Genomic DNA, 20,598 nt, shown 5'->3' with positions numbered 1-20,598 from the left:
ATAATATAGCACTGTCTTATTGTAAAATAGTACTACGTTATTGTAATATAATACTATTATAAAATAGTATTATTTTATTATAAAATAGTACTACTGTATTATAAAACAATACTGCGATATTAGAAAACAGTACCGTCTTATTATAAATCAATACTGCGTTACGTATTATAAAATAATACTACGATATTAGAAGATAGTGCTGTCTTATTATAAATCAGTACTGTATTGTTGTAAAACAATATTGTCTTGTTGTATAATCGTATAAGGGTATAAGAGTATAACGAATATTTCAGTTAGAAATAATTTTTTTTTTAATTTATATTTGAAATGAAAAGATATTTTTAATTTAAATTTAAATAAAAAATTATTTTTAATTAAAAATATAAAATAAAAATTTTTATCTAATTTACTGTAGAGCGTTCACACTCAAATGTAACGTCTCAAAGCAGCTGAGACTCTTAAATTGAAACTGATGTTTTATGGGCAAGTTGTTGGATTCGGTCATACACACTCGTGATGCCCGTCAAGATCCTACATTTATTAAGATAGAGATCCACACGCAACAAACTGTGAAAGTGTATATATGTGAAAGAATATTGATGTTCACTTATTTAAAAAGATATATATATCATCTCTCCCAGTAATCACTCAAGTTGAGAGCCCGTAGTACATTTTTCCATAACACGCGTCTCTTTTTGGTTTGGTCATCGGATTCGGTGTACAAACGTAGATGAAACCTTACAAAGAATAAATAAATAAATCTCCACTTCCAGAATCTACTGGCGTCCAGCGCAACCGGGCGTCCTGTGCATGGCTCCGAAAAACGCGAGCACAGCACGTGGACATATGTCGGAGACTTAAAGCACCAGATGCGCGGAATGCAAGCTGATCCGACGTCGTCCCTCGCGTTCCTCGCGAGCTTTGTGGAGAACCACCAACTCAAGAGCACCGACTGTCCATGGCTCCAGATCACCTGGGTGTTGCTTGGGGCATGTTCCAACCAGGAACGTATACCAAGTAGGTTGTGATTGAGTGCTCCTCCAAGTTGTGATTGTTGCCCTACCGAGGAGGAGTTGGCTGCAAGTATGCAATGTTCAGTGCTCAAATACAGTCCAGATTTAGAGATTTTTAGATGGATAAAATTTTTATAATCGGATCGGTTATGAAAAAAATTATAATCAAATATGTTTTGAGAGTATCTATTAAAAAAATGAGTAATTATATTTTTATAAAATATTAAAAAAAAAATGAATAAATCCTACGAATATTTGAACAGTCTAAATAAACATCATATAATTTTTTTTTTTTTTGATGAATGTCTGCATAATCGGCCGACTACAGAAGTTTTATCCCTTTCGGGTACATCTATGATGGTCTATCAATTGCATTGTTGGTTGAGACATTCCTTGCCTGTCTGAAGGGGTGCATGAATAAAACATCATTTTATCTCCATCGCATCCAAGTTGTGTATGTTGCATATTATGTTTGGTTAGCTACGAATGTTTGGTTTTTTTTAACCACAGCTAGAGTGGGCCTTCTCCTATGCTCCCATGATCATTTACTTACCTTTTGTCGGAGACCTGTTAATAGTGGAGACGACTGCTTCTCCTCAACATTAGCTGCAATCTGAATAGTCTCTATCGCTTGGGAGCCCTCATCCCCTTACTTTCTCAAGGTGAACTTTTTCAATGGTAGTATGGATAACGGTGGTTGTAGAGATGGAGCATGGTTCATAATTAGAGGCCCAAACTTCTAACTCGTTATTGCATGTGGCAATTAATTTTTCGATGTGTCGATTTCTCGAGTTGAATTGAGAGCGACTAGGGAGGCATAAGCTAGAAAAGGCTCACTCTTAGGGTAGATTGCATCTTACTTTAAAGTAACAATGATGGTGATTGAGTAGATCATGAGATAAGCATCGATTGGTGGCGAATGGACCATCCTTATTGCAAGACGTTTTGAAATATGGTAAGAAATTGCGTCTTTTTTTGAGCCACACGTTTTTTGGGAGATAAATAATACTGTGGACTGCATTGCCTCGCGACGAAACAGTAGAATTGAGTTTTTTTGGATTAACTATGCTGGGGATAATTTCATCGTGATCGAAGACGTGAAGCGTACACTTTGGAGCCCAACAGATTTTTTTGATTTATTTGCTTCATCGACCGATTCGATCCACGACCATAATTTTTTACTTCGGCAATCCATCTTTACCGATCTTTGATGCTAGCCAATCCAACAAGAAGCTGGTCCTATCTGATTCTCTTTCAAAATTTAAATTGCTACGCTACAGTAGCTTGACAGCAGAGTAGTTAGGAAAAGATAACGGCAATATCTCTTCAGATAAATCTAAGCTAATCGCTTGATTTTTTTTTCTCACAGCTCTTCAATCTCTGTTTATAAATAAGACCTATATAAGATCTCTAATGGATAAAATCTCCTCTCTGAATTTTTCTCTCTTGTTGTTGTCAGAATCCTAATTTAAACATCGGAAGATCTCCATTGAAACTATCTTCGATTGGAGATTTTTTTTTGCAAGTCTCACCATCATCGTCGACCTGCCATCGTCATCCAACTCCAATCGATACGACTTCCAGATAGATTTCTGCATCAACAAATTATAATAATATTTATTTTTTTAATAATTTTATTTTTAATTTTGATAAATATATTCAAATTAAGATAGCATGGTCTTTCTAATTCTGTTTAATAATATTTATTTTTTAACTTTACTGAGTTAAAGTAATATGTGAGTGTTTTTTTTTTTTTTTTTTTTTTTTGTGTTAAAAGAATGGCACATAATGATAGGCCTTTTTCGTATGGTCTTTCTTTCTCTTTTTTTTTTTTTTCTTCCGCCACAAGGTTACCTACGGCAGTCTCTAATTATGCAAGGATAAGGTGGGTAGAAATCTGTCCCCATCTACCCGATGTTGCCCTTCCTGGTTTAATTTCCGAAGGTATCCCAAAGGCGTGGTCCGATTCGCATCCAGTTAAACGGACAACCCTAGCCGGACCCATACTAACCCAACTCCGTTCCCGGTCCCTTACCCGCAACGTGCAAATACACCACGAAAGGACACCAGAATTCCGAAATACTACAGATCAGGAAACGTGGCATATACCTCCGTTTTGCTCGGACCAACGTGGCGCGGTTGGAAGGCAGCGGATCGGGACGACACCTTTCCCCGGCGGGCGGCTAGTGGTGGGCCCGGCGATCTCGAAGTGACCTCGAGGAAAGTGGGCACCCCGTGGATCCTTTCCCCCTATTCTTTGAACTGTATCCCTCTAGCGGGCCCCACAACTTTGGGTGAGAGACGCAATCTCCACCGTCTCACGCACCTGATACACAAGATTATTTTTGTGAATCCCGAAATCCCGTCACTTTTTTTTTTTTTTTCTGACGAGGCCCGAAACCAAAAGGAATTAGGCCATCACCAACCCCATATCGCGCGGCAGGTGCAGTTGGACCGCGTCAAATCCCACGGTGGATAACACGCCACGCTACCCTTTGAATTTCACCAACTCCGGATTGCGCGCTATCCACCGTACATATATTTGCCCTGGTTCGCTTGCGCCCGGTGCATGCAATAATTTCTTCATCACCAACACCACCTGCCTCCCTTCTATTATATGGGCGCCGCAGGACGAAAGTCTGAGAAGCCCATTTGAACCCATCTCCGGTCTCTTTGGATCCGACCTTGATTCGAGGGCTGTGGAAGAAGGGGAATGGTGGAGGCTGCGAGCTCCGGCGGGAATGCCGAGGGAGCGGAACTCCTCTTGCCGGAGTCCCACGAGCGGGAGCCATCATGGCGGCTCAACTTCGAGGGGTTCCGGCGGTCGGATCTCCAAGAGAAGCCCCCCCGTGCCCTCCAGGACTGCCTGGGAGTCTTAGGTTCAATTCTTCTTTCAATTTAACGATTGCATTCTCGACTCTTTCTTGGATTGCGTGTTGGGATTGATGTGGTTTTGTGGGGTGATTCCGTTTCTTTATCGTCGAAGAGCTGACCTAACTGTCTCTAAGTGCAGTTTTAGCGATTGTTTTTTTAGGGGAACTAGATAATCTTCCATGGGTTTCTTCTAAAGGATATTCTTGTCTTTTCCTTCCTGATACTATAACTCGTTCTTGGCTTTTTATCGGCACAGGAAGGATACTTATTGATTAATGATGTAAAATTGACAGAAAGCAACAAAAAAAAAAAAGTCTATGTTCCTCTTTCTAACAAAATTATCTGCCATCTTTTCTGTGAATAACTTAATACCATATCTTGAAAAGCTCTTGTTGGATTAGGCCTATCAAATGAGAGGAAAAGTTTAATGGTTAATATCCTGCGGAGGCGCCCTTTGCAAATGATATCACTGGTGAATTCAGGACTCCAATTATAACCTAGCTTTTTCAGCATGCGTTAAGATGTGTTTCCCTGATTAATTATTGAATAACTTGTGTTCTTTAACAGAACAGCCTGTACAGGCGACCTAAGATTCATCTTTGTTGGGCTCTCTAAGCAGTATTTATTGCCTCCTCAATTGCTTTTAGCACGCAGATGAACCATAGGTTTTTTTTAAAATGGTTTCTATGAATGGTTGGTTTAGTCCAAAAAAGTCCATAAGAACACATTTTCTTTGATTTCATAAAAGAGTTATGTTTCTTAGTGTCATTTCAATCCACGGAAACTCCTTTTTCTGCTCTCCACTTACAATTTTTCGTGAAATGATAGTTGTAGGCGCTGCATTGTCAACCACCAACTCCAATTTATATCCATCTATATGGTTCTTTTGTTCATTAGCATACCTTAAAACAAATGGAATTCTTTACATCAATATATCTGTATACATTTTGATAACAAAATACCTCCTTTTTGTGTACTAAGCAGGTCTGGATATGTTTGAACCATAGTGAATTTAGATTACAATTTTGTCAGTGTAAAGGGCCCTTTTCTGTGATAAATTAAGGCACACATAAGCCTTTAAAGCATTTAGCTTTTCACCAATAACATATTCCCACACCAACAAGATTTGGGCATGATACTGTATTTAGGGTGCGTATGGATCTGGTTGATTTGGAGGTATACCGAAAACCGAACTGACCATGTACAAAAATCACTGGAAATTGATCTGAGAAATTCGGTTTGGTTTGGTTCGGTTTATCGGATTAATGTTCAGTAGGTTCAGCTAAATGACCCGGGCCAAGTCTAAATGTAAAATTCTATTTATAGATCAAAAAAAAAATGTAAGAAAAACTTTGGGTCGGTTCAAAACTTTCTATTTTGTACGCACACACAAATTGAATTAAAAAAATCACTATAAAGCAAAATGAAAAGACCGATTTGGGTCAGTTTGTCGTTCGGCTGGTTTTTTGCACACGTCTAACTGTATTGATGGGCCTTTCCACTGGGGAAGTTGACTAGGGAATTCTTGTTTCATCTGCATGAAGAAATGCCGATGATTGCATTTATGATTTTCGTATATATCGTTTTAGATGGTGCTCATCCATCTTCTATTTTCAGAAGAAGCTTTTATGAAACTGTGTGAAGTGATAATCAATTTTGTCAGATCCGTGGATCTTTAGCATCTGTTGGCTGAAATGCGTTATGATCTTTGAAAATTTGACACCAGTTTTCACCATTTGATTTTGCTCAGATTGTGTTTCATTAACCAAGTGGCTTATGATTTAATCTCAAGAGTTTGGAATTTCCCTTAAAATCACATGACGCTAATTGGAATAAGTGAAGAACATTGATTTGGCATTTTATAAGTAAAAACTTGGTTGATGTATATAGGCACTGGAGATGTTGTGGCAGAATATTATCAGCAGCAGGTAGAAATGCTGGAGGGATTTAATGAAATGGATGCCTTGACTGATCGTGGTTTTCTTCCTGGAATGTCAAAGGTTGGACTTATATACCTATCATCGTCCTTTTTTCCAGGGAAAAGAAGAAACTGTTGGAAAGCTGGGTTGAAGAAATTTTTTTCTAGTTTCTAGTAGTAGGTCATGGACTGACATAATTGTATTACATATAGGAAGAACGTGAAAAGGTTGCCAGAAGTGAGACAACAGCCATCCGTATATCAAATATTGCAAACATGGTTCTCTTTGCTGCAAAAGTTTATGCTTCAATAAGGAGTAGTTCTCTAGCAATCATTGCATCTACATTGGACTCACTTCTTGATCTGTTATCCGGTTTTATCCTATGGTTTACTGCATTCTCTATGCAAACACCAAATCCTTACCAATACCCTATCGGGAAAAGGCGCATGCAGCCACTGGTTAGTTTCTTTGCTTTATTATTGTACAAGTCAAATTGATGATGCCCAATTACTTGACTTGGTTCTTCTGACATTTGTAAATGCATTCTGGCTATTAATATCTAATCTTTTTTGCATGTTGTTATGTATCAAATCTATTAGCTTTTAATTTTTGCCATTCTTCTTGCTTTTTAGCTACAAGGATTTTGAATTGCTATCTTCATAGCAAATTCATTCGGTTATTATTTACTAAAATAAAGGCCTCTTTGGTTGTAAAACTGGAACTGGTGTAATACTGTTAGTCCTGTAAATTTATACATATTTGAGACTTATGAATTCTTTTGTTTATTTGCTAGACAATTGACTTGGATGTGAAGTGCTCCAAGATTATGTTGCTCGAACTTCAGAGATGTTTTATCTAAATGCAAGATATAGCCGTCAGTTTTCTTGGTGGATGTCCTTGTAGCTGAAAGAATTAAAATAAATAGTATTGTCTTTCTCCTTCACCTCTTAGGTGAGGCAGGACTGGTGATTTCTATACATCTTGGCAAAGTTTGAGGAGAGCAGAAAAGATGTAAGCAAAAAGAGTACATTTGGAGGAAAACAAAAAAAAAGAAATTTTATAAAGGTATAGGTTTAACATTTTGACCAACAATTTTGCATTGCTACCAAAATATTTATCAGAAGGCACTGAGAGAAAGCTTCAGGTGCAATGATTTCAGATGATGAGTCTTCTTGAGTCCCAAAAAGCTCTGGATTTGTTGCTAACTATCTTATTCCAAAAACTAAGAAGGAAATACCGGAATAAAGACTAACTACAGGCATCCTAATTGACTGGATCCATTATTATCCATTGACGTTATCTTTCAAGATGTTTAAATGATTTTGTTATTTGGAAATGGTGTAATATCACTTGAGAGTAAACTGGGCAAAATATAGTTGTCGTTAAGTGACATGTCAAGTAAAGAATTAGATTAATCAAATTAAAATATTGTATTCAGGTTGTAAATGTTAGGAGTATTGAAGAGTATATATTAATTCAATTTGTTTTTGTGAGGAAAAAAAAAAAACTCCCTGTGAGTTTGTAATACTTCCCTGAATCACTCTAGTATTAACATTATATATATGTATAACCCCTTCATTGAGAATAAACTGCTACGAGCCTAGGACTAGTGTCATAACGAAACCAAGCTATATCTAGCTCGAGTCTGATCAATCTTGCTTTGAACTTAAGCTGGAATTCCAAGAACAAGCTCATTTTATTTACCATTGTTTCAAGCTTAATTCCAGATTGAGCTGAGCATGAGCCTACTTGTTTAGCTTGATAATCCTAAATCACAGCTCCAAATTAAATCAAGCTTGGTACAAGTTTAAATGAAAGCATGATTCTTGATTTCAAGTTTTGGTTCAAGCTTTTGTTCGGATCTAAATTAACGTCTAATGATCCGAACACACACACACACCCAGATAAAACTTTAGTCCAATGTCCATTGTATATGAAAAAAGAGTATATATAATTTAAATATATTCGAGCCTTATCAAGCTGAGCTTAATCAAGCAGGATCAATTTTTGGCTCGGCTTGAAATTAATTTAGAGCTTGTTTTGCTGATTCAAGCTTGGTTTTTTTAGCTTTATATTGAGCTTGATTTAAGTGTTTCTCGAACCAGACTGAAGCTGCTCAGTTCGTTTGACACCCCTAACTACAACCTGGTATTCTTCTTTTTGTGGGATTTAAAATGAAAAACATCCATGCCCCATTCTAATGAAACAGAATTAAGGGTTTTGCTTCATGCTCAGTCTTTATAGTTTCATTTACGAGTGAAGCTCAGCATTTGGAATGGGAAAAAAAAAATCTTCATTGACTAAAGTATAGCCCTGATCATCTGCACTTTAACACATGACAGGTTTACTTGTTGGAGCTTCATGCTTAGTCATACGAGCATTTTAGCTTCTCAATTGTTCATTTCTTCTGTGCCCTACGTGCTTTGAAATACTCATAAAATATCATGTGCAGGGAATTCTCGTGTTCGCATCTGTTATGGCAACATTAGGTCTCCAGATTATTTTAGAGTCGGTGCGCTCGTTGATATCTGATGTAAGTGGATGTCTTTTCTTGACTCCCACATGAGTATATTCTTCACTGTTTCTTTGTGTTTATTCCTTCTAGCAATTTAGTGACATTTAATGGTAGTCTATGCTCCATGTTTGTTTGCCTATTAAGTTGATATTTATTCTTGGATGGTGATTACGTTTATTCTTGGATGGTGATTATCCTCCCCCCTCCCTCTCCCTCTCTCACAAAGATGGTTTGTAAGCCATTCACAAACAATGTAAGTTGAGATTGACCAGGAATGCCGAAGTTAGTGGACCATTTATGATAGTCTATCTCCCAACAAAATGGAATCTTAAACAATTGTTTTGTCTAAATAATGGTGCATAAGCAATTTAATATCACTTTTGTACAGCAATGTTGCTGATTGAAATATTCAAGGCCACTTTTTCTGGCGTCAAGGTTCCATGTTTCTTGACATAATTATGATTGATCAAATGCAGGAGGATGACTTCAGCTTGACCAAGGAGCAAGAAGCATGGGTGGTAGACATTATGCTAGCAGTGACACTTGTGAAGCTTGTTCTGGTTGTGTATTGCCGCTCATTCACTAATGAGATCGTCAAAGCTTATGCACAAGACCACTTCTTTGATGTCATCACCAATGTCATTGGCCTTGTGGCTGCACTACTTGCCAACTATGTAAAAGACTGGATTGACCCTGTTGGAGCTATCATCGTAAGTGTATTAGCCATCATATCTTTTCTGCACGCATGCTTTGAACTGACTTGGGCTTACAGCCTGCATGCCATGAGTTCTATGATGATTAGTCGTTCAAATTGCATCATTTTTCTTTACCGTTATAACCATTACAACATGCAGGCCATGTGTTTGCAAGATGGTTGAAGAGCATGATTAGTCTGTTAGACAAAGGGATTAATTTGCATAAGTTAATTTTCATCAAAATGTTACATTTGCTAATTATGTCCATTTGTGATAGTGTTGCCTTGCATTCTTACACAATGCCTTTGACTGCAGCTGGCACTATACACCATCAGAACATGGTCAATGACCGTTCTGGAAAATGTGAACTCATTGGTAGGCCGATCAGCAGCACCGGAATATCTACAAAAGCTGACTTACCTCTGCTGGAACCACCACAAGGCCATCAGGCACATCGACACTGTGAGGGCATACACATTTGGTTCCCATTACTTTGTGGAGGTGGATATTGTATTGCCATCAGATATGCCCCTGAGAGAAGCACACGACATTGGGGAGGCCTTGCAGGAGAAACTCGAGCTATTGCCCGAGATAGAGCGTGCCTTTGTCCACCTTGACTATGAGTTCACCCATCGTCCTGAGCATGCCCAAGCCCATGATACATAGCCTCCTGAAGTTGGACTTCTTCTTAAGCGGATCATGGAAATATATTGACCATGTGAGAAGGATTCATCTTTAGTAGATCTGATATGCCCGTCACCTGGGTTCAATCTTGAACCATAGCAATAGCTTATGGTTGATGCAACAATGTGAATTATGGCTAAGAATTATTAGTATTTTCACATGCAAAGCTTTTTCTGAGAGAATTTGTGCAAACAAAATTATACTCTGCTTAAAGTTTTTGGAGCACTATAGTGGATATGGAGGGCTTCCTCATCCTTGACATGTGCTGTAAATTTGGCTTCCCTGCAAAGTTGCGGCGTGTATTCGTTGTGAGGTGACCTTAGGGAAACTCTTGTCCAATGTGCATTTTGTGGAGTTGTGAATGGACGTATTCTGAACGTACTTTCATCAAGACATGCTGAAAATTAATATAACTGCTGGTTTACGGTGGTGTTACAGAAGGGCCCCAGAGATGGAACGTAAACTTTCTTGGTACATTCATCAGTAGAGTGCATAAGCCATAGAGATTATGATGTTATGCTACGATCGTTCATGAGACGAGGTCTTGCAGCGGAGGGAAGAAGGTAATGTGGGGGAAGTGGCACACTCCGAGTCTACTCATTTTTCTGAGCTCTCAAGATGAAATAACGCAATAACTTGCATCGTCTCAACTTCGATACTAGCCTACATGTTTAAGACATAAAACATAACAATTGGTAGATCTTTTCCTGTAAACTCTATGGATAAAATAACCAGAACTGTGTTAAGAAAATATCCTCTTGGATGAATATAATGGCTGAGAAACTCGGTCTATCCTTTACTTCTGAAATAAGAGAAGCTTGGTCGATCAGAACAACAACGGTCCACTTAATGAAGCTAAACAAAATTAAACAGCATACCTACAAGATCGTAATATATCTAATGACTTTAGATGTAACGGAGGAAAAAGTTTTAGAAGTTCCCAGCATCGCTGGAATAGAGTCACATGAGGACACAACAGATTTCCCCCCAAAAAGAAAACGCAAAAAAAAAAAAAAAAAAAAAAAAACACGAACAAGCAATGCCTGTCTTGCAGTAAGGTTCTATACGTTAGCCGGATTGAAACCATGAACTGCTTTTGTGTTACCACCATCTCGGTATCATCATTTGCCTGCATTGCTGAACAACTTGTGTTCACTATATGACTATTATATTATGTCCAATGAAGCGTTCAGATTAAATGAATATGAAAAGGAGAATGTAACAACAAAAAGCAAAAGAAATTATATTGGAGAAAAAAATTAGAAAAGAAATTATATTGGAGAAAAAAATTTAGAAAAGAAATGATATTGGAGAAAAAAATTAGTATAAATTGTTTATAGATATTCAAAATAACCCAAGTTGCAGGGAAAAAATGAAACCTGCAAGGATTGACTCAACAATAGAGACAAGTCTGATACCAGGCATGACAGAAAATGGTAGAGACACCTAGAAATGTCTTGTTACAGGAACTAAAAAGTGTTTGCATTTGATCCAAAGGCAATTATGCAGTATATGGTAGTTGCATAATATGCACCAAAATGCAGCATAGATTAACAAATACAATAAGCACAAATAAAGTCTCACGCTCTTCATTTTCTTCAGACTGAATATTTTCATTACACTGTGTGCTGATTATACAAATAAATACTTTATGCAACTATAACGATTAGAACTTTAGATGGTCAAACCTTGTGGATATTTGTATAATCCTTTTAAGGTAGATGTAGAAATTAAAATTAGGAATAGTTATGAATCAGATTAAAATTATTAGGGAGTTCATCAAATATACATCTGTGCTAGCAAATTGACATGACTACCTTAGTCAAATATTAATAGTCCAAGAGTTCCACTTCATCTATAAATTTATATCAAAAAACAAGTGAAAAGGTGATGGAATTTTGTCAGTTTCAAACAAAATTTGAAGGCAAAAACTTCTTTTCGAGGAGAAATTGAAGGCAAAAATTCAATGTCAGTGGGATTATCATTTACTTATGCCTCCTGCTATACATAGTGGTTGCATGTCAAACAATTATTATGTACTTGCAGTCCATAAGCATCAAGAAGTGTTGCAAGGAGAAGATGTCAGTATCAATTTTACTGAAGTATAACTCAGCAGAATTACACCCTGCGTGACTGAGGATTAGGGTAGGAATGAATTACTTGGCATTTTCTCTAGTCATGAACGAAACTTGTTCGCATCAACTCTGATCGTAGCCACTTGCTCTGATTATGTAAACCTGTACAGTACATTAAAGAAGAAAATCAAAATCAAGGAAAATCGAACAATGGAATCAGTTACTATAAATTAATGCAAAAACACAACCTTCATTTTGTTATGGTAAAAATATTAATGAAGTTTTGGTATAAAATCCATAAAAATAAGGAGATAAGTGGATAGAGAGGTGTGAAGTAGCATTAGAATATATGCATGTATGTACGCATTATACATATGTATATGTATGTACACGTATGGTTCACAGATCAGGTAAAGAAATTGTGCTGACGAAGTGAGTATACAACAGACATTTTTATAATTCATAATAGATAAAAACACAAATCAATATGTGATCATTTGTTCATATATTAACCAAAAAACAACCTTGAATGTTGTAGGCTTGATCAACTGGAAAATAAGTGCATCACCATCAACTAACTCATGATAAATCGAAAAACCTCTCCATCCACCACTCAATCCATTCTTGGGGGCAAGGTAAAGAGATTTGAATTCATCACCATTTTCATCAACCAAGGTCATCATCGTATCTTTTCTTGGCAAATGCTTGGTACAGAAATGCCTAGGAAGACCCTGTTAACAACATTGTCAATATATCAATAAATTCAATATGAACTCCCAAGTTTACATTCTACGTAGCCATAAGAAATGTAAAATGAAAGAAAGATAATGTGTTTATAATGCCCCATATCATTGTTAATCATATTTACCAGCCAAAAGCCCCCAGTAACATGGGATTGGAGCATAGGCTTGACAAAGGTGGGAAATTTTGGATCAAGTTGTGATTCAAGTTCTTCTGCTTTTGTCTGAGCATACAACCTAGCTTCATCTGAGGCATACACTCGATCTGCTAAACATCTACGCTTGAAACTTCTAAAAGCCAAAGTCATAATAATTAGAAAAAAAATAACTGATAATCAAATGTCATTATGAAATATTGGAGTTAAGAGAGAAACATATTCCAGACCTTCTAGGCCTCTCCACGATATCTGAAGCAACCTATTGGAGTGCCAAAGGTTTCAAAAGGAGTCAGTATTCATACTGAAAGGCCTACAGGTTACTTTCTAATGGACTAGAAATTAATGCAAGCGATCTCAATACATATGCACACTAAAACCTTTTGAAAAAGATGGAGCACTACTAGTAGACGGGGTGTCAGGCTCATAAACCACAATATTTAAACCCTAACAGGACTAAGATTACCATACTAAGAAGTGATAGATACAATAGCTATTGTTCTCCAGGCATCCATCTTCAAATCATGAGAAAAGGAAAGAGTACGCACATTCCTTTATGGTTTATGGGCAGATCAACTTTACGCCGACTCACTGGCCACTTGGCCATCATAGCTCGATATCTATAATCAATTGGATTGCGCACCAAAACCCAAACTCAAAAGCGTGAATGTTTCATGTATTAAAACTCCTAATAATTCAGTTTATTCAAGTCCCTATACATCGACTTTATTATCCATTTAGGGTGCAAACCACTAGCAATAGAGGAAGAACTGGAGGCAATAGAAACAATGTACCAAAATAGGCCATAGAAACAAGAAATATTCTCCCTTTCTTGATGGAAAAATCCCAGATCAAGAGAAAACAAAAGTTTTCTAATGCCTCATGCCAAAAACCCCAAAACGCATCACCACCAAAAAGTAGAAGAAGAAGAAAACAAGAAAAAGAAAAAACAAAAAGCGATTGCTTTAAAAAACAATGCCGAATCCAAGATAAAAACAGGCAGTATACTTCACGATAGGTGGGCTGCTGTGGAAGGTTGGCGAGACGATCCGACCTCCTTACAGCCACCAAGCCCCCTTCTTGCGGCACCTTTCGCTTTGTCTGCTTAGTCTGATCAAACACAAGGAGGCCAAAACAAAGGGCAATAAGACATCGATGAAACAAATAGTTGAAGGACGAGCAAAAGAGGAAAAAGGAAATGGCTGAAACCGGGGTGGTCTTGGGGCTGGTGGCCTCTCGCAGGACCAAAGAGAGATGGCTCAGGTTTAGCTCCTCCAGCTTCCTCTTGTTCTCCTCCAGCTTCTTCTGGCGCATCTCCTCATAGGACAAGGCCTTGCCAGCTCCCATCTCCACGAGAGAGAAAGAGAAAGAGAGAGATAGAGAGAGAGGAGTATCTGAGACTCGGGGGGAGAGGAGGAAGGCAAGTAGAAATGGGGGCTGCTCTCAGTTGCCCTTGCGACCGTTTAAACCCCAGGGTTTTAAAAGGACTGAAGTTTAGGTCCTTCTCCAAGCGGAAGCTTTATCTCCGCTAAGCGGACGGGAGCAATACACGAGTGGCCTCCACATGCGTGAAACGTGTATTATGTTCCACTTTCTGAAGCGGATGTGACACGTTGGGTTCTGGAACGGGGCGAAGCATGAAGTATCCAGCCAGAAGGCGAAACGTGGCATGGAATTCAAATTCAAATTAAAACGAGCGATGGGTGTTGTATTAATAATATATGTTTTTAATTTTTGGAAAGGACATTTCTCGACATTTAAAGCCTGACGAACTCGGAGGATTAAAGGATCAATGAATCTAATTGTCTTCCTCGATTAAAGGGTTGCCCAATACAAAGCATCTCCTCCTATAATCCCGGACCATATATGGTAATTTATGGACTTAATTGAGAGTAAAATTACTCATACCATTTCCCACTGCATACAAAATAAAAAGGATTTTATTACATAATGAGATAGCAAGGCCTAAACTGTTGCTAGGCAAAAGAATGCACTGGCTCATGAAAATAATGTGTTAGGCTCCTGCTCTCACAACATAGGGCAAACTACGTTAAAGCTGGATAGCTTATTTGCTGATAGAGTGGAATGTATTAATTAGATCCTCCTTGGAATATATACTTAGGAGTCGGATTTGCATACCACCAACTGATTGATCTAATGTGAACTTAAGTTAGGCTCATACACTACATTTTTAGAAATTTTGATGTTTAAATCATAATTTACATGCATTGTATATACACATATGCATACAATAAATTTTTTATAGTATTATCTTTAATATTATTAAATTATATTTTATATTAATTTATTATTGCACTAAGACTTTTATGTTAGGATCTAGCTCTTGATAAACATGACATTATTGATGGACTCAAAGATCCCATATGTTTTCAATCAAAATGACATCGTTAATGCCTTAAAAAAAAAAAAAAAACAACAACTTCAAAAATATAAATTTTACTTTTACATGATAACCAGTCAATAACAAATTATAAGTCTAAAACCTTTTATTATATCAAAATGTTAATTTAGGGTGATTAGGTGTGCTTCTGCAGGGTGTAGACCACATTCTTGGGTAGATATCAGGCAAATAAGATCAAGTAAATATGGAAGAGAGGTCGTTGCGTTTAAGTTATATTGAATTTCTAAATAATATTAAAAGATATCATTCATGAGCATTTCTTCTTGGAAGAGATGCAAACACTACTTCTGACTTCGGTCAACCAGATTACAATACCCGTTTGTATTGTTTACGATAATGAAACATGACTTACTCAAACTAAGCTCCACTATCTACATGCACATCTATATAAGATTAATTATACAAAAAATATTAAATTATTTAAAAATTTTAATTTTATCATGAATTTCAATTTAATACAATTAGATTATCTAATTTTTGAATTTATTCAATTTGGACACTGTCCATGAATTTTATCTGACTGCCGTGTTGGACTTGTTACGTGATATCACCTTTTGTATTATTTTCTTCTACCACATAAGTATATCACATGATATTATATAATAATTTCATCTAGACAATCAAACAAAATTTATAGCTGGAGTTTAAATTAAATAAATTTAAATGTTGAATGATTTGATTGCACTAGATTAAAGTTTAGAAGGAAATTAAAAATTCATAAATAATTCAAAATTTCTTGCCTAATTAATCCCATCTATATATGAATAAAATAACGTAATCATTTGTTTGATGACTATGATTTTTGCACATACAGAATCACAAATCATTAAATACTTAAAAAACTCAATTTTGGCTAAGATGTGTCAGCAGAATAATGAAAGAGTGATAAATTGGAGTCCCATTAAATCCATCAACTTAAAGTGGGTTCTACCAAAAAAAAAAACTTAAAGTGGGTCCCTTGTGAGCGGGGTGCACAACAATGTAGTCTCTACGTTTTCCATTGAGCTTGACCTAGACCCCACATACAAAATGGCAGTCAGAAACGGTCCCCTGCAACCCGTGGCATTTAGTAAGTGTGCAACTTGGGTTGGTTTTAATGAACCTGCATGCCCAACTAGCTCATTAGGTAGGATTAGGTTAAGGTTTTACAACTTTGGGTTGGAGGCTCAAAAATTCAAGCTTGACCTTTGGTTGGGTTGAATTATGGTTGATCCTCAACCCAACTCAAACCTTGATTGATCTTCAACCCATATATATGCATGCGTGCATGCGTGTTTGTCTATTTTTATGTTTCACAGGGCTACATGATTTCTTAGCCTTGCGAAAGGTCATTTAAAATTGATGAATATCTAAAACCTCGAACCAAATTTATATAGCTGGACTCAACTCAATCCAACTAGTTTGATCCAACATATATATCAAGTAGGGGGTTGTTTAGTAAAAAATCCAACTTGGGACCGAGTTGGGTTGGGTTAGAATAGAGATGCCAACTAGGGTTGCAAATGAGCTGGATTGACCCATAAGTCAACTTGGTTAGAATCGATTTGCTTTAAAAGACCCATAGAATTGGGTCGGATTTTAAAATTGAATCCATTCTATTTTTTAGATCGGATCTAAATTTACTGGATTCAGATCAGATCTGATCTTTTTGATTTTAGGATCAATTTTAAATCTTCTACTCTACAACTTGATCCAATCCAAACCCAGTATATTGTTGGAATCTAAATCCATTTGAGCCTTTGAGTTATGATCTAAAACTTATATGAGTAATGTCCTTAACATAAAGATGGATTTAAAATTATTTTTATATTTTAATTTATTTTGAGAATAATATTTTTTATTATCTATATTGTATGGTTAACAGTAGTTGGCTATATAGTGATTAAAATGTAGTTGGTTATATTTGACCTAAATCTAAATTTTTGAATTGAGGTCGGATTATATATAGACTATACTTGACTTGAATGACTTGTTGGGTTTGAAAATATTAGCCGTAGACTTAACCCAATCTCCTATTGGATCGGATCTAGATCCAACATAAGGATCCAATTAAGAAACCAAATCAGATCGGCGGATCACTCATGATCCGATCCAACCCAATCAATTTACACCCCTTATGTCAATATGATAGATTTGATGCACTTAATGAAAAATCAAAATTGAACCCAAGATCTATTGTCGCTATATGAAACTGATCGATTTTTGAAATAAAAATAACAACTACAAAAAAAAAACCACAAAACTGAAATTGAAACTAAAAAAATCAAAAATCATTTAACCATTTTTTATTAATTCAAAATTTTTATATATAAATAACCAAATTAAAGACATCATCTATATATTTTATAATATAATTTATATCAACTCAACTAATATATATATATATATATATATATATATATATATATATTAATAACACCACCATCAAACAAACTTAATAATTCAAAAATAATAATAAAATCATTTAACAAACATAATAATCTAAGTTAAAAAATAATCCAACTACATAAAAATATAATGATAAATTTTCAATACAAAATAAGTATGGTAAATAATTCAATCCTCTATTTTACTTCACCAATAGAAGTGAAGAAAATACAAGAAAAACAAGCTCAATTAATAAGCTAATCTAATATATATAATATAAAATGGAGACCTCTCAATGGAGAGGCCTCCACATGACACATGGCATGGAAAAATAGACTGAGTTCACGTTGGTTTGAACGATAGGTATGTTGGCAAAATTATCAATCGAATTCATCTATCTAATAAGCATCCCTTTTTGAAATGTCCTGTTTGACAAGCATTCAGGATCTCGAGCCTGAAGGCAACTCTTATTTAAGCTGATAAAATGACCTAGAACAATTAGCATATTTATTTAATATACAAACTAGGTTAAGATATTTAAAAGTGGCATATCTAACAAGCTGACTAGATATTCTTGAGAATAATCTAAAAGAGCTACTTGACATGCTTAATTATAAATTATGATTAACCCACTAATTTTAAATTTTACTTTACTGCTCTATTATAGCATCTAAAAATATAATTTTAACATTTCACTAGAAACACTACAATATATGGTTAAATGGACACGAAGAGAGGGAAGGAGGGGGGTTGGCCTACGTTCAATGAATCAGGATGGAGCGAACTGAAATTTTTTTTTAACCTATTTGTCCCTCTCATCGAAGGTTTTGCTAGTGGTGGTGTCCTTTGTTTCTTTTTTTTTTCTTGGTATGAATGTCCTTTGTTTCTTTTATCAAACCACAACAAAGGTAGATGAATCCACGATGACCACCATGCACTTAGGCATTCTTCTTGGCTTCTCCATCTTCAACGATAATGTTCGGATGGTGATCGGTGGTGAAATGAGATAAACTGCAAATGATTCGGAGTTGGCAGGCGTGCACATAACCACGTTGACGATGGGCATCGGGCCCGAAGAAGACAGTCCTCAAGAGGGCAGAGTAGGCGTCGGATTCACCCTCACAATCGTTATCGTTGGAGGAGGGGGTACCGAGGTAGGATAGTGGTCGTCATTCATCGACGCGGGGATGCCACCATGGTCTACAATCCACGAAGGTGAATAGAATCATCCTCCTCTTATCTATTGCTCTAAGAAAGAGAATGAAATTGGGATTTGTTGGGAGAGGGGGGATAGAGAGAGATGGGAGGGGGAACGAAGAAGAGAGGGGAGAGAGATGGGAAGGAGAATAAGTCTGAGAGAATGGTGAGGATTTTTGGGACATGTAGTTGGCTTTCTAAGAAAAATTTTTATTTTTTTAAATTTTTTTAATTTGATTTTTTTAAAAAAAATACCGTCTTCTTTTAATATATTTATATCTAAAATACTCGACATATTATATTAGTCTCCCTCCCTTTTAACGTATTATTTTTTCTCTCTTTTCTCCACTCTACTCCTTATGTCCTCTTTCCTTCCATCCCTTCCGTCTCTTAATCTTATCAATGGTTGTGCCGATCGACGATTGATCATATCTTTTCTCTGGAGTAAGTCTTTAATGATGATTAAAAATTTAATAAGATAAAAAATTATATAATAATAAAATATATATTATTTTTATTGATACGGCTACGAAGAAAAGAAATATATGTGGGATTCAAATAGACGGTCATGTTCTGCTTAATGATGAGAATTTCGAAATAATTGATATTGAAAATATTGATTCAAAAAATAATTTTTCTATCAGTAAAAGACAAAAATGATGATTATGTTAGTTAAATATTTTGAGTTGAATTTTTAATTTATAAAAATATTATTTTAAAAAATAAATATATATCATGCATCGTACAAAATTCTAAACTAATTTATAATATAATTTATAATTATTTATTTAAAATCTATAATTTTATTAATATCAAGAAGATTCTATAGATTACCTCGTCAACGTAAGTCATCTCCACTATTATCTGGGTTCCTAATATGAAATTATACTAAATACAAAAGGTATCAAGGATATTAATTATCGAATACATTTGATTATATCATAGAGTATCTGGAAAAAAATAAAATAAAAGTTTTCTAAAATTTTTTTCAAATATTTTATTTTTAATTTTTTAATTTTATTATTTAACTATATATATCAATAATTTTTAAGCCATGTTCCAATAATTTTTGATTCGATGTCTGGATTTGGTTCAAATTGAAAAATTCACCAAAACTGTACCCAATACTATAACCGAAATCAAACGATTTTTAATTTTTAAAATCATCACCAAAAACATCACTATCTAATTTATTTCGATTAAAATTGCCCCATTCGATTTGAGGATAGGTACAATATTTAGGTATGCATCCTCGTTGATAATTCTAAGTTAGAATGTGAAATATAGTCACTAGGTTGGATCAGGGTTTGCTTTGACCTCGCATGCCGAAGTTGCAACCATAACATCATGGTGACAAGGATAATGAAATATGCGTCGCTCTGTTAGGAGCCATTGACCATGCTATTGCGTACGTGTAAAATATAGGGATGGCAAAATTAATCCGACCCGATGGGTATACACCCTACCCGAATCCGGTCAAATCCGAAAAATAGGGTTTGGCTGGGTTTGAGTTCGGGTTTGGGTAAAATCCGAAAACTATAGTACGGATATGGGTAGGGTATGGATAGTGCTATTTTCTACCCGAACCCGACCCGAACCTATGGATATGGGTAATATCCGAACCCATATCCGAATATATATACATATATACATATATATATATACATATATACATATATACATATATATATATATATATATATATATATATATACATATATACATATATATATATATATATATATATATATATATATATACATATATATATATATATATACATATATACATATATATATATATATATATATATATATATATATATATATACATATATACATATATATATATATATATACATACATATATACATATCCGAATATATATATACATATACATATATACATATCCGAATATATATATATATATATATATACACACA

The 20,598-nt window shown here is 35.5% G+C and overlaps 2 protein-coding genes across 4 annotated transcripts; one reads left to right on the top strand and one right to left on the bottom strand.

Annotated features, from left to right (window-relative positions):
* Positions 1 to 3,572: 3,572 nt before the first annotated feature.
* LOC105045735 (metal tolerance protein 5) lies at positions 3,573 to 9,959 on the top strand. The gene is made up of 6 exons (XM_010924106.4): positions 3,573 to 3,892; positions 5,778 to 5,887; positions 6,019 to 6,264; positions 8,259 to 8,339; positions 8,798 to 9,031; positions 9,332 to 9,959. Exons 1-6 carry the CDS (start codon positions 3,727 to 3,729, stop codon positions 9,680 to 9,682), a joined length of 1,188 nt encoding a protein of 395 aa, XP_010922408.1. The 5' UTR covers positions 3,573 to 3,726; the 3' UTR covers positions 9,683 to 9,959.
* Positions 9,960 to 10,359: 400 nt separating this feature from the next.
* On the bottom strand, positions 10,360 to 14,145 carry LOC105045736 (B3 domain-containing protein Os06g0194400). 3 transcript variants are annotated; one of them, XM_010924111.4, is made up of 7 exons: positions 13,880 to 14,145; positions 13,679 to 13,780; positions 12,901 to 12,932; positions 12,644 to 12,803; positions 12,300 to 12,506; positions 11,861 to 11,937; positions 10,360 to 10,829 (listed from the first exon to the last, which is right to left on the bottom strand). In XM_010924111.4, exons 1-6 carry the CDS (start codon positions 14,015 to 14,017, stop codon positions 11,899 to 11,901), a joined length of 678 nt encoding a protein of 225 aa, XP_010922413.1. In that variant the 5' UTR covers positions 14,018 to 14,145; the 3' UTR covers positions 10,360 to 10,829; positions 11,861 to 11,898. The 3 variants fall into 3 exon arrangements, with proteins under 3 accessions (XP_010922413.1, XP_010922412.1, XP_010922411.1); XM_010924110.4 differs by having other exon boundaries at positions 10,361 to 10,837; positions 12,644 to 12,806; positions 13,880 to 14,144; XM_010924109.4 differs by having other exon boundaries at positions 10,363 to 10,829; positions 12,644 to 12,806; positions 13,880 to 14,143.
* Between the last annotated feature and the right edge of the window lie 6,453 nt (positions 14,146 to 20,598).

The sequence above is a fragment of the Elaeis guineensis genome, chromosome 5 (assembly GCF_000442705.2).
Source record: "Elaeis guineensis isolate ETL-2024a chromosome 5, EG11, whole genome shotgun sequence".
In the NCBI taxonomy this organism is placed as follows: domain Eukaryota; kingdom Viridiplantae; phylum Streptophyta; class Magnoliopsida; order Arecales; family Arecaceae; genus Elaeis; species Elaeis guineensis.
The sequence above is the reverse complement of the archived record's forward strand: the minus strand, read 5'-3'. Positions and strand labels throughout refer to the sequence as shown.